Here is a 13,978-nt window from a genome sequence, read left to right as displayed (position 1 = left end):
TAAGAATAGAAGGGCCAATCGTTTCCATCCGAAGCTGGGAGCTTAGAAGTCAGACATGGATCAATCATCTTGGCTACGGTCCCCCAAGGCCCCGACGTCAATCACAATCCACGCCTGGTCCCACGTGCATTTGTCCGTTTTCAGACCATCTGTCGCCGTCATCATTCCAGCTCTGCAAAAATTGGCAGGTCCCCCTGACTCATACTACATTCTAGATACAATATGGCCTCCCTATATGTGGAAAGTCTCTCTTACGATCGCTTAAGGCGATCGACTGAGTTAATTGTCCATGGCAATTATGCTCTCTTTCTTCGTGCTTTACACGCTCTTCCTCGCCATTTGCAATGGTGCCACTGTCCGTCAGCTTCCTTCTGGATATGCTCCGCGTCAGGCCGAATGTCCATCCACATCTCTCCTACGTCCGGCAACTGGACTATCGGCCCCGGAAGCGAGCTTCTTCAGAAGTAGGAAGGCAAGAGCTGATCAGGGACTTCGAACTTGGCTCCAGAAGACAAACCCCGGCTTCAACAATACTGGGAGAGTACCTACGCTAGCTTTGACTACCAGCGGAGGTGGGTACCGTTCGCTCCTTTGTGGCGCGGGAGTCATTCAGGGTTACGACATACGAGACAGCAATGTTACCACGAGTGGGCTTTACCAGGCCTTCACATATCAGGCGGGATTGTCTGGAGGTGCATGGCTTCTTTCCTCTTTGGCTGGCAACGACTATCCTAAAATCTCATTTTTGAGGGACAACCTTTGGATCCAAGCTTTCCGCGATAGTTTACTTCTACCGAGCTTTCTCACAAGTGCGGTAGCTTATGCACAAGTTACCAATGACGTCGTCGCGAAAGACAGGGCAGGTTTCCCACCAACACTAACTGATCCCTGGGGAAGATTGCTATCATACCAATTGTTATTGGGCTTCAACGGCGGTGTAGACAAGACTTTGTCCGGGATAACCTCAGGATCTAACTTCAGCAGCTTCAATAGTCCCTATCCCATCATCACTGGTGTAGGTGTCAAGACGTTCCAGGGCGAGTGTCTCCCAGGCCCAAATGCCACAACTTATGAATTGACACCGTATGAGTTTGGAAGCTGGGACAAAGAAGTCAGCGCCTTCATTCAATCCCGCTTTCTCGGATCCAACTTGAGCAATGGAGAGCCTATCGAGAATGGCCGCTGTACCGTGAATTTTGACAACCTCGGCTTCGCCCTTGGAACCTCCAGCTCTCTCTTCAACACAGCCTGCTCCAATGTCCCGCAGCCTAATGCAACGACCCTGAATGGAAACCTCGCAGCTATAGTTAGCGCCGCGCATCAATTGAGCACTCGCGAACTATATGCCATTTACCCGAACCCGTTCTTCCACTACAACCGCTCCTCACTTGTCGCAGCTCAGAAAGAGCTCTCGCTCGTGGATGGAGGCCTAGCACGCCAGAACAATCCCATCTTCCCCTTGCTGCAGCCATCGCGTGAGGTGGACGTCATCGTCGTTAATGACAACTCTGCCGACACTAACAATTTCCCCAACGGCAGCGCAATCCTGAACACATACGTCCAGTCACTCAATGCCGGTTTAACAAAGATGCCAATAATCCCTTCGGTGGAGACATTCATCAGTCAAGGTCTAAATAAGCGCGCGACGTTCTTCGGCTGCAACGACACCAGCAAGATAACCATCATCTATGTGCCCAACGTCAATTACACCTTTCCCAGTAACCAGCCTACAGCCAAGCTGCAGTACCAACCCGATGAGACTAGAGGTAATACCCCTTCCCGAGCTTCACACTGACAATGACTAACTTAGTTGTAGGTATGATTGCCAATGGCATAAAAATTGCTACCCAAAATGACGATTCCGAATACCCGACCTGTCTAGGCTGTGCAATCATGAAGAAGGTGGGTGGAGCCTTACCCGCGGCTTGCACGGCTTGCTTCAGGAGGTATTGCTTCAACTGACCTTGGTTTTGATCGCCATGTCAAAATCATCCTGCGTGAAAATGGAAAGGAGGATGGCTGACGCTACGGCTTGAAAGAGAACGTAAGCTATGCTCTTTGCATGTATCTAGACAACCTTAATATGACCTGTACACATTAACATCTTCCAAGCAAGCTCTGTTTTCTTACACCCGTTGCGAGTAGTTTCTCCGTCTTCTTCCCATTTATCATTCTTGGTCTTAAGTAGACCAAGAATGTAAGGAAAATATCTGGAAGTGCAGGCATAGCTGTTATATAAAACAGGAATGACAGGGTGACAGAGCATGTCTTTCCAGAAGCATATTTAGCATATCGTGAAGGTCCTTGTACTCCATATCGAGAAAGCCCCCACGGGAGGTGTCAATGTATGTATGATGAGCCAAAAGGGTCTTCTTTATAGGACTAATATGACACTGGGTGGTACTTGAAGCCCAGATGATTTACCATTCCGCCTACTTTCGTCCCATATACGTAGTACACAGATTCCACCTGAATTGGGACACAATGGACAGTTACGTATGTGCCAAGCCATTTCGTATTTATTTATTTAACTACCGACCACCACGCACTGCTCAAAATACACTTGCACACATCGAAGGAAACATCCACCCTTCGGATACAACGCGCTTCACCCATGCTGCAAACTAGCTTTGTTATGTTTTATGGTTATGATTGGATATCCATCCCTTCGTACGCTCACAAGGCGAGCATTCGCCACATCAACTGCAAAACACACCGTTCCACTCGCTTACAAGCTCCATGAGTCTCCCAAAGTCGGCTCCCGGGATGGCCCACCCATTCTTTTCATGCATGGTCTCTTTGGCTCAAAGCAGAACAATAGGAGCATCAGTAAGTAAGGAGGAATTTTATGCGCTTGTCGAAAGCTGTCTAATCACCAACTAGGGCCCTTGCTAGAGATCTGAACCGACCAGTCTACGCAATTGTCTGTCCCACCTGGTTATGTTTCCTTCCCTTGCTGACTTACTAGTCAGGACCTTCGCAATCATGGTGAATCACCGCACGATATTCGTCATGACTATACTGCCATGGCAGAAGATGTTGAAGGTTTCATCATGGAGAAGAGCTTAGAACAGCCTACCTTGATTGGACACTCTATGTTAGGGGAGCCTTTACCAGCACATATGACACTTTTGCTAACATGGGTCAACTGTTCAGGGGCGCTAAGGTTGCTATGACTGTAGCCCTACGAAATCCGCAAACAGTTTCCGCACTTATACCTGTCGATAACAGTCCAATTGACGCCGCCCTGAAATCAGATTTTGGAAAATATGTACAAGCGATGCGGCTTATTGAAGATTCTAAGATTAGCAGGCAATCGGATGCTGATGCAATCCTGCAGAAGTATGAGGAAGCTCTACCAATTCGACAATTCTTGCTCACAAACCTGACTCGTTCACCCGATACCAAAGCAGTGAAATTTCGCATTCCCATCAAAACTCTTGCAAACTCCCTAGATCACTTGGGGGATTTCCCATTTCGTGATCCAGATGAGGCGAGATATGAAGGGCCAACGCTGTTTGTAAGGGGGACGAAAAGTCATTATGTAGCTGATGAGGCATTACCATTGATCGGTCGATTCTTTCCACGGTTTGAGCTGCTTGAGATCGAGAGCGGGCACTGGGTTATCAGTGAAAAGCCTGAGGAATTCCGGAAAGGGGTGGTTGATTTCCTCCAACGCCAATTGTCTTCCTAACATCCTCCATACATTTCTGCACAATTATTTACCCAGCATCATCCTTACAAAGGGGCTCCTAGCTATAAAGAGGCGTTCACGGTAGTGAATGGCAAGAGGGGACAATCCATGGCATGTGCCTAAAGAAGCAGCAATCCTCCAACAGCATAAGTGATGATATCTCGGAAAGGTACCTTTGTAGGAATGTTCTGAAATTGCCTCCCTGCGAACGTGATTGTCTGCGGTGTTCTCGTTATGGAACTCCTCCACCTTGAAAATTTGTGCACAGGCACTGTCCTGAGTTCTTTCTCGGACCTCGTTCTCCTGACAGCCAAGCCAGAGGCCACGCGACCATCGTTTCACAAAACAGGCATACTCTCTCCCAATTTTGATTGATCTCGCAGCCACCGACCATCACTCCGAACAAGGTCCACCTTGAATTGAGCACGGCAATATCAATCAGGCTGCACAGCCAGGCAAAGAAACTCCTGCAAAAGCGACAAACGATGGCCCTCCAATGGTCAGATCCGGTTGACGCGAAACCAAAGCCAAAGAGATCACCACCCGTCATCCCTCCTCCAGCATACTTGAAGCATGATATTGTATTCGTCCTCGGCTTAGCAGACAACAGGGCCAACACCAGCTTTAACCTTTGCGAAGTCATCAATTTCGGGTACAGGCTTCAACAACGCGAGTACGTCTACTTTTGCAAAACGATCGATACTCTCCTCTCTGTCCAAACCATCATCGTGTGCAAGGATGAATACCTCCGGAAGCCTAAGTTTCAGCCAGGAATAAAGCTTCGCGTCAGGGATCTGGATGACCGTGTGAATGGGGTGGGAGTCATCAGTGATTGGAAAGTGAGCGTCGAATGTCTTGAGCTTGTGAATGGCAAATTCGTGTATTGGATCAGAATTCCAGGGGCTGGGAAGAAGAAGGGCAGTCTCTTACTTGATGTTGAGGAGGGCAAGCTGGAGAAGATGGCGGCGGCTGCTACAAAGAGGAGGAAGGCTACTTGAAGGGGCCGACTAAGTGAAGAGGATGGGATGAAGCCGAGCGCAACCGTGACTGAAACAACATGTTCGCAGAGAGATGACGATATGCTTGCCGCAGGGCAGCTTGTGTGCTTTTATGGAGGGTCTGGGTGATGCAGGCTTGTGCTATCGGGAGAGAGCGCACCAGCAGCATCTCTGCAACCGGCGAGGATGTCCTCGCTTATCATCAGCATTCTCTGTGCAATGGCAATGGCAATGGCAGTCGCAGTCGCAGTGGATAGAGCTATTACTTTGCTGCTCCTAAAGAAATGGAAAATCCACCCATCCTGTCCATATTCCAGACTCTCTCGTCGCTTCCTCCAAAGCAGGCGGGCCTTACTGATCAACAGTGTTTTCAAAACCCCACGTGTTTTGATATTGCGACTAAATTTCCAAGATCCTGAGCTTAGCGTTGCCACACTGCTCGAATGAGGCCCTTGCGACCTTATTTCTTCCTCAAAATGTCAAGAAGTGTTTGAAGGTACCTTATGCTCGACTGTGGATGCTTAAGCCAAGAACAGGCCGGTCCTCATCTGGGGATACTTTAAGCATTACCTGCTCACAATTCCACTTTTTGAAAGCTCTCTTGACCTTTGCATCGCAAATTCCGCCATCGCGCAGCCATTCGCCATGACATACCGAGCCCTTTCCACCAGCTCATCCTCCATCCACAGCACCAATACCTCGTCCTCCGCCACCAGTCTTCTGCAGGAACTACATCCCCTGCCGTCACCTGACTCCTCAGTTCCACAACCCAATTTCGCCCTCTCAGATATTGTATTCGTCGTTGGTGAAGGTGATTCCAGCCGTGAAATATGCGAGATCGTCGACATCGGCTACAAAGCTTCTGAGCAATGCTATGTCTATGATTGCACGCCCCGGTACAATCCAGCATTGCAAGGATTGTTTCTTTGTCGGGACAGTGATCTCAGGAAACCTATATTCTTAGTAGGCGACGAGGTTGGGGCTGCGGGTCAGCAGGACGGGATGAGAGTGTTGGATGTGAGATATTGGTCTGGTAGATTCTGCTACAAGATCGGTAAAGTGGAAGGGAAGGAGCATATCAAGGCTGCAGAGGACCCGGATGAGCTACTACTGGAAGAAGAGGAGTTGCTGAGGATGGTGGAGCAGAGATTTCAGGAGAACAAACGGCCCTGAACGGGGGCGGCGCCAGACAAGACGAGATATTATGGTGATCATTGGCACCGTCTAGAAAGGGCACATTGCATTTTGTGGCTCATGGAAGGAAGCCAACTGCTCTTGATGATGATCCAGGGACAGCTAGCCAAAAATGTCTCAGTTGTGATTACAGTGCTTGCAGGCACCTTTCCATCCAAGAACTTGGCTAACTTCCGCTGTCACTACCGGCTTTGTGCAAACTTTCAGCATCTTGCCTGTCCTGCTGGTGGACTCCATGGCTCTGACCCTTACTACTGGCTTGCCCGCTGATCAAACTTGCGAGTTCAACTAACTCTTCCGTGATATACAACGTCTCTACTTGGAAATCATTCTCCTCATACACATTTTAGCTACTTCATATCCTGGTGGGTCAACCGAATTCCACGTGCTTGATCATGCTAACACGGAAACCTGATCAGCATAAAGCAAATTACTTAGTCAACCTATGCGATATACTGGATGTGCTGTGTGATCTTACTTGCTTCCATAACTGTTTGATCACAAGTTCAAAGAAAAGACAGCTCTATTGGTTATCTCCATGCCAGGACAAGGTTGACGCGTTTTAGGGGGCTCTTGCAATAGCAGGACCTCAGTCTGCTTCGCCACAACCTGGGATCCCAAACAAGCTATTTTTCTGCTTTTATTTCCTCTCCTCATAGCGTTATCATCCCTCTCTGTCCCTTCGTCCACCAAGCATTCATTTTTGGCGAGACAGGCTCACAGGAAGACCCTGTTTACCCTGGCAGGCTACTCTTACTCTGTCTTATGTGCCACAGCATCCAAAACCCCTTATCACTCCGTAGACCCCTTCATCACAAGGTCTGGTGTCTTCTGCTGGTTGGTGCATGCTGTGAAGGTCGGATCTAGACCCGGCTTCCGCCCTGCTCCTCTCCCTCAACACCTCCCCAAAAGAAAAAAGGGAGGGGCCTAGGACGACGGGCGTATGTGGTGGGGACCGGATGCTGATGTTGTTTAGTGAATTGCAAAGTCGGACCTGACGAAGCATATCCCAAATGTTTTGAATGATTTGCAGAATGAGGTGGGGTATACGGTCAGGAAGAATATTGGGGATGTGAAGGGTATGTTGTGATGGGATTCTTCTTCAAGTTTGTGGGATCGGAATGGGAATATTGATAAGTAATTTGCTTAATTTCTGGGCATGAAATGGACGCCGCTGCCGCTGTATCAAAAGCTGAGCAGTTTGGTTGCTATGCTCTCGAGCCGGATATTTGTTGGCTATTATTTCAATCGGAACGAGACCTGGGTAGGTGGGACTTGCCCCCCCCGCCCCTTTCCTCTTTTTTTGATGTAAATTCAATGATGGACCCTTACTTTTGCGTTAGTACTGTATCTACAAAGAACTTGTACTCTCAAATGAAATGGTCTTCAATCCTTTGACTACCAAGCCATTTAATTGAATTTGATTGCAGAAGCATTACATCGTTTTTGGAATCAGTGAGAGCTTCACTTGTTAAGCACTTTGATCTTGGTGCTGTCTTTATCGTTTTGGAGGCTTTGCGAAGGACGTTGCCTTGGCCATCGAGAACATTGTCAAGGTCCTCAGACCGCCCCAATGTTACGCTTTGTTCGATGAAGCCTCAAAATTGGGCGGAAGACCTGGTTACTCTCTGGATCCCTTGACTGGCTTCTCCATTGATCTCATATCTCCTTTCGCTCGAAAAGCGTTCCGATTCCGGTAAGGCCACGTCAGGTCTCTTACAGAATACGGAATCCTAGGTTTGGTTATTGTCCTTGGCCTCGTGCCGAGCCGAGCGGAAGATAGACGGGCCGAATATCAAGGCCGAAGGCTCGTCGGAATCTGAGTTTATATTTTCAACCTCTGGAGCCTGTTCGGTAGGGAAGGTGTCATAGTTTCATGTTAGCACTCTCGAGCTTGTGAGCTGAGCAAGGATCCAGAAAGAGAAGCTTGTCTATCGCGTGGCATCCTCTTCGATATGGCCATCATTACAACTACTGTACCTGAGCCTCACTGTTGGCTACTGGGCGATAAATTTGCTACTCGTAGTGCACATCATGAATCTATCAAAGCATTACATTGGAGACCGATTGAGCCACCTGCACCTTGCCTGCTACTGTGGTTGAATCTATGATGAGAATTATGTACTTTGATGGTTTTGTATTGTATCGGATGAAAGGTCCGGCTTGTCCAGCAGGTGATGAAGCATCGCCTGGGGCGTCTGTGGACGGAATAGGTAGTCGGACATTGTGAAGGAAGTCAAGAGAAATTAATGCCATGAATATGGGTGTGCAGTCATCAGATGCAGTGTCTTGGCCTCTATCAGGTGATGGTCAAATGTCTTCCCAAACGACACTTGATCATCAGCATTGCCTTCATTCCCAAGCACTCACACTAAATTCGCATAAGGTACAACTCGTACTAATCAACCAAACCCTCTTCAACACCACGTCATCATCTTATCATCTTCGAACATCCATTTTACTTCAGTCACACTTAGATAAGTAAATCAGTAAAATAGAATTCGTTTCGTTTAATTTAATTCCGTTATACTCACACCTGAATCTTGATCTTCCTAATTCTATTTCTAGTTTGAGACCTGAGTACTCCGTACATGTAGCTGTAACCTAAGCGATGAATAAGCAGCTCTGAATACCGCACAAGTACTTTGCCACAGTGCCTTAGGCAGGCTTAGTGGGCACAGCCACACAGCAATTATTGTGTTAAATCGTAGAAAGTCTATTTCTAAAGAAGATTCACTCAGTGGCACAGGGGATATGCATAAGCATAACTTTTTTACATTTCCTGATAAGGCTGCATGAAGTAATCCAGCACAAGATTGAGGCATACTTATACTGATCTTCTGTACTGTACATAGATTTCTCTCTACTTTAGTCTGTTCGAACCTCTTGATCATACTGCTGCTCTATTATCCTTGTGGTCCTATTTCCTAATACCGCTCAACCTTCCTCCAACTTTTCCTAACTACACTGCTTCTATCTGTGTTACTGCAGGACAGCCCAACAAAGTGAACAATCAAGGGATTAAACCCCATAGAGTTATCACTGCCTATCCTAGCATTTTTCCAAAGACGCCATTATGATTCTTACGATTCTTGCTACCTTTGTCCTGTCCTGTGTCGTCGGTGTTCAGGGCGCTGGTCCAGTCGTCCTCCCGTTCAACGAGACTCACTATTTCGGCTTTGACGGACCATGGCAGGCCGTTCCAATAATGGTGGGTCGACCGCAGCAGCTGATTAACCTATATCCTGGTGGTAATAATCCAATTGTTGTTCTTTCCAAAAACGTGGTTCAGACAAACTTGACCGGACGGAACAACACGAGCGTGTCAGGCGTCTACGATGCCTCTTTAGCGGAGACAGGCGCCGGCTCTTCGCAGGTTTTTTCACCAAGCGGGCGGAGCGACCTTCCTGATGGAGGCTGGGGTGCAGGCCCCGCGATGTCACTGTCTGGAAGTCGTGCTTTGGCCTTCACCGACGACGTGTTTCATGAGAGCTTCGGTTCGGTCAAAAATACTAGTCTTGCGGCAATCAATGATACCTCATACCAATTGCCTGACGGTCGCCAGGTTCCGCTTGATGTTGGTTTTCTCTCCCTTGGTGGAGAACATTTTCCGATGACCGAAGACTTCGTTGGCACGAACCTACCCTTGGATCTTTCGAGCAACGGGTTGATCCAATCAAACACTTGGGGTCTTCATATCGGTTCGGTACATGCCAGTATCCCCGGTTCGCTAGTCTTCGGAGGATACGATATGGCGCGTGTTATTAGCGATATCAATACGGCTCAATCTCCTGGAGGCATCGGTGAGTTGTTCATCTCTCTTCTCGATATTTCGATTGGTGTCGCGAAAGGGGGCTCACCATTCTCGTTCCGAAGAATGGATGGCTTGCTTCAAACCCAGAATAGCAGCATCACAGAGATAAAAGTTCGACCAAACCCAACAGTTCCTTATCTCCACCTCCCAGGGAACACCTGCGATTCAATCACTGCCTATCTACCAGTCGGCTTCGTGCCTTCTCTAGGCCTCTATATATGGAACACGGATTCTCCCCAATACAGGACTATAATATCATCGCCGGCATTTTTGGCTTTCACCTTTAAACAGACCGGAAGTCTTAACAATTTCACAATAAATGTGCCTTTTTTCCTGCTCAACTTGACTTTGACTCCGCCATTGGTTGAGGTTGCGACTCCTTGTTTTCCATGCAGACCATTCGAACCTAACTCCGAAGACGAAGAGTATCATCTTGGCCGGGCATTCCTTCAGGCGGCCTTCATTGGCATGAATTGGAGCAATAGGTTATGGTGGATGGCACAGGCACCAGGGCCGCGACTGCCACCATCCACTACAACTTCACTCGAAAACTTGTCCTCGACCATCACAGCTATTGATGGACAGGCTTATTGGACCTCCAGCTGGGATAGTGTCTGGACCCCTCTTGCTGAACACGTTACCGGTGATGACGGTCCTCAATCTCCAGCGGCTGAGTCGACAAGTCTCTCAGCAGGAGTAAAGGCCGGTATCGTCATTGGAGCAATTGCCGGCGCTGCGACGTTTTTGGTTGCTATTTTCCTTGTCCTCCGCCGCCATAGAAAACGGGCCAAATTCCTCCATAACGCAAACTCGCAATCATACTTTTACCAAAATGATCAGGGACAGATGTTCAGAGCGCAGCTTCCCTCTACAGGTGGCCGGAGTGCGCCGCGAATGGTCTGGCATGAGATGCCTCCAGGATCACCAGTTCGACATGAGATGCCGGTCCAACCGATCCATCGCTCAGACCCCGGACCAGGTTCAGAAACGATAGAGGGGCTAGCTATGGATAGCTGAGGAGTAGAAGGGTGGATTCGGCTTCTGCCGAACTTCGAAGCTATATTACGATTGTATACCACCTATAACTCTACATAGTGCGGCTCCTCCGATCGCTTCTGGTGGGCAGAAACTCGACGCTCTGGTGTGGCTCTGGTGTGGCTCTGGGCGTCAGAGCTAGCGATAGCGAGGTGCTAACGATGACAGTGGTGTGTACTACGTAAGTTGCCTGATTTTCTATCTCGAGGGCAGACGCGGGTGGGACGAGTAGTAAGTAGTAGGGGTTTTACAACAATGTGTGCCAAGCCCTGGCCCTAACATCTAAAGCGGACTACTACAATATTGCCAGTGGTCGATTACGTAACTAGTATTTTTGGTAGCAAGGCTGGTTAGGTCTAGGGCTTACCCCTAATACTTAACCCGTAACAGTCTCATTTAGTTTTCTCTCCACTCTTTTACTTTGTATTGTACTATTAGTACGGAGTACTGTACCAAAACTTAGAACAAAGCGACGAAAAGGTTGCGTAGTTGCGTTGTGTCAAAAGATCCAATTACGTTGGTTAGTTCTAACGGTTGTGCCAACACCTTTCCCTAATACAAAGCGACCTCCATGTAATATTCAAATAACATCCAAGCATGGCTGGCTGTCCTGGAGCGCTCCCACCTCTAATATGCGCCTTTAAGCCACTTTCTGTGTCTCCTCACCAGCGACTATGAGCCTAGCCAGTTGAATCTTGAGGTTCAGCTTGCTGTGCGCATATATCAAGTTTCAGTAACCAACCAAGTTTCTAGGAAGTGGCTGGTTTGACTTGTAAGCTGAAACATAGGCTTTGGTCCAGGTAAAGTAGATGCTGCCATGACTATTAGACTGAGCAGGATCCTGAGGTTCGATATCTCGCGAATACTCTGCCACGAAGGATTAATTGATGCCCTCAGAGATGTAATCTGTGCTCAAAGGCTTACCTCCATTATAATTGTCGACGAACTGAGGGTTGCCAGATGCATCATCAGCCTGCCTCTGTGCCATCCATTCATTCCACCACGTTAAAATGACAACCTTTGGGCGGACATCAAACGCGCGCTGCCATTGCAATTGATATGTCTTGCCCTGCTTCCTCGGAGTCGCAGTTGCTTTGTTGCTCATGTAGGTCGCCTGTTTTGCCGTTGATACACTGACTTGCTCGGGCAAACCGTTTTTCATGCCAACATTCTGAGGTGCATCCTGAAGGAACGACCACTCGCCCACTGCAAGTTTGCCTTGAAGTCCCCACATTTTACGGAGGGTGAAGTTCTGCGCCAGTATACCTGGACGCGTATCGGTTGTTACGAGTAGAGGTTTTCCGCTTAGTGTCACCCAGAAGTCCGAATAAGCCGGATTTCTATAGTACCTATCAAGGACGAAGCGGCCAACTGCTGTTGGATCACTGTCGGCTCTATCTGTTCGCACCCAGAACACAACATGAGGTCTATGTCAAGCCCATATCAGCTCATAAACCTACAGGAGTTCCCGTCCTACTCACGTGGGTTTACCAGCAGCTCTCTGTAGTCTCATCTCGTCAAGGAGCACGTCTGAAGGCTCGGTAAATAGGCCCGGGGCATAATTTCCATAACCCTAAGAGAGTTCAACTCATGAAAATTCTAATATAATCAATGAGATCTTCCGCGCACCTGTAAATTTGTTGCATCAATCACAATAAAGTCAACTTTTGCGTCCGAAAGTTGGCTGAAATGGCGTTTCAAGACGTTTCGATTGCCTCCACCGTAGTAGCCTCCGGCTGGACGGCCCCAGAAATGCCAAGCAGTTCGTCCAGCAAAGCTTCCGCGGCCATTCTCGATTTCCGTAATGTCTGGTGGTTGTGGGCCTTTGAAGCCAAGACTATGCCAGACAGAATAGCAGATACCGACCGCATTTGGTGAAGAGTCAATGTTGAATACAGCCAATACTCGAGCGAGAAGAACTGCAAGAATGAGGAAAGAGAAATACATAACGATCCTGTGTAAGAATCAAGTTTTGTTTGTAGTGGAGAAGCTGCGCAATAAGTAGCGTAGTAAGAGGTGTAAACAGCATCGACAGGTAAGGTGACATGCTGGAGTCATCATCTTGGGTAGCGAAGGGGCCTTCTTAAACCCTCTATGCCCCAAGTCACTGCATTAGATGAGACATTTGTTAGCCAGGAGCGATCAGCGATCATGGATCACTAGGGCAGAAGGCGGAAGTATACATAGCACGGTGCTAGAAACACTAGGTAAAATCACAACGCCACGTAAATGCTCTTTCATATACTGAGGGTAAGGACTGGATTGCGTGTGTATCCATCCAGAGGGTAAAACTCGCAGAAATCGCAGAAATCGCAGAACTCGCAGAACTCGCAGAATGAAAGCGAAACTCGTAGATATCTTCGTAGAGTTAACAGAACCGCGTAGGATAGCGAGAGGGATAGCTGTCCAAGAACGACAGGGATATGTGTATCTAGAGCGTTCGAAGCGGTGAACACTAATGCCGCCACGAATGCGGATGCCAGGTACGGTACGGAGTAGTACTACGGAACCTCACTTCATCAGTTTCAAAATGCGCCATTTAATTATTGGTGGAAGGGCGGGAAGATCGTTCACGTGATGTTGGCTGACGCTTACCAGTCAATCAAATCGTTCCGGGGGGATTGAGCTTTCTGAGGCGTTACCTTGAGAAGCACCTTGGGCCTAATCAAGTTAATAGCAGATCACTCAATCTGGTACGAGTGTCTTAGCGCTTGACTTTCGGTCTTCGATATTCCTTAATTTACGGCACTACTAGTAGATGAAGGTATTTATAGCTTGGTGCTAGTAAGCACTACGTTAGTTCAGAGATCTCCCCCCTTTCTTTATCAAGCAAGCATAATATTCTCTTCTAGCATTGAGTTATCACGGATATCGTGGGAACACTAATTACTCTTAATGAGGAGAGAAACCCATTCATTGACACGGAAGAAGAAAAGGACATTAAAAAAAGAGATGTCAGTGGGGCGCGTATTGAATCAGAAAACCTTGCAAGCCAGATATAATATGAGACAGGGTAATTCATGAACGAGAGAATCCATACGTTACGGTGAGACTGAATGCCCCTTTCTCAGAGAGGGCATGTCTTCAGACCCAGGGTCCCAAACAAGGCTCTGGTAGAGCGTTACGTAGAATTGATAGAATCCAGACGACGGCAGGCATGTCATGGAATGTATCCCACGGGACCGAAGCGGCCCAGGTGATCTCCGCAGTCACATCCGGACTTCCCCACAATACCGAAATACC

At 48.0% G+C, this 13,978-nt stretch overlaps 5 protein-coding genes across 5 annotated transcripts; 4 read left to right on the top strand and 1 right to left on the bottom strand.

The window, feature by feature from the left end:
* Positions 1 to 298: 298 nt before the first annotated feature.
* Positions 299 to 3,694, top strand: EPUS_05535 (uncharacterized protein; the record flags this gene model as incomplete). The annotated part of the gene is made up of 6 exons (XM_007802340.1): positions 299 to 1,766; positions 1,817 to 1,902; positions 2,745 to 2,833; positions 2,884 to 2,923; positions 2,973 to 3,097; positions 3,157 to 3,694. 6 exons carry the CDS (start codon positions 299 to 301, stop codon positions 3,692 to 3,694), a joined length of 2,346 nt encoding a protein of 781 aa, XP_007800531.1.
* Positions 3,695 to 4,179: 485 nt separating this feature from the next.
* Positions 4,180 to 4,692, top strand: EPUS_05534 (uncharacterized protein; the record flags this gene model as incomplete). The annotated part of the gene is made up of 1 exon (XM_007802339.1): positions 4,180 to 4,692. One exon carries the CDS (start codon positions 4,180 to 4,182, stop codon positions 4,690 to 4,692), a length of 513 nt encoding a protein of 170 aa, XP_007800530.1.
* A 645-nt stretch (positions 4,693 to 5,337) lies between these two features.
* EPUS_05533 (uncharacterized protein) lies at positions 5,338 to 5,865 on the top strand (the record flags this gene model as incomplete). Its single annotated transcript, XM_007802338.1, has 1 exon — positions 5,338 to 5,865. One exon carries the CDS (start codon positions 5,338 to 5,340, stop codon positions 5,863 to 5,865), a length of 528 nt encoding a protein of 175 aa, XP_007800529.1.
* A 3,097-nt stretch (positions 5,866 to 8,962) lies between these two features.
* EPUS_05532 (uncharacterized protein) lies at positions 8,963 to 10,717 on the top strand (the record flags this gene model as incomplete). The annotated part of the gene is made up of 1 exon (XM_007802337.1): positions 8,963 to 10,717. The coding sequence occupies one exon, from the start codon at positions 8,963 to 8,965 to the stop codon at positions 10,715 to 10,717; it is 1,755 nt and encodes a 584-aa protein (XP_007800528.1).
* A 748-nt stretch (positions 10,718 to 11,465) lies between these two features.
* On the bottom strand, positions 11,466 to 12,682 carry EPUS_05531 (uncharacterized protein; the record flags this gene model as incomplete). Its single annotated transcript, XM_007802336.1, has 4 exons — positions 11,466 to 11,602; positions 11,660 to 12,162; positions 12,217 to 12,308; positions 12,365 to 12,682. The coding sequence occupies 4 exons, from the start codon at positions 12,680 to 12,682 to the stop codon at positions 11,466 to 11,468; spliced, it is 1,050 nt and encodes a 349-aa protein (XP_007800527.1).
* Between the last annotated feature and the right edge of the window lie 1,296 nt (positions 12,683 to 13,978).

This window comes from Endocarpon pusillum (genome assembly GCF_000464535.1).
Source record: "Endocarpon pusillum Z07020 unplaced genomic scaffold scaffold1611, whole genome shotgun sequence".
Classification (NCBI taxonomy): domain Eukaryota; kingdom Fungi; phylum Ascomycota; class Eurotiomycetes; order Verrucariales; family Verrucariaceae; genus Endocarpon; species Endocarpon pusillum.
The sequence above is the reverse complement of the archived record's forward strand: the minus strand, read 5'-3'. Positions and strand labels throughout refer to the sequence as shown.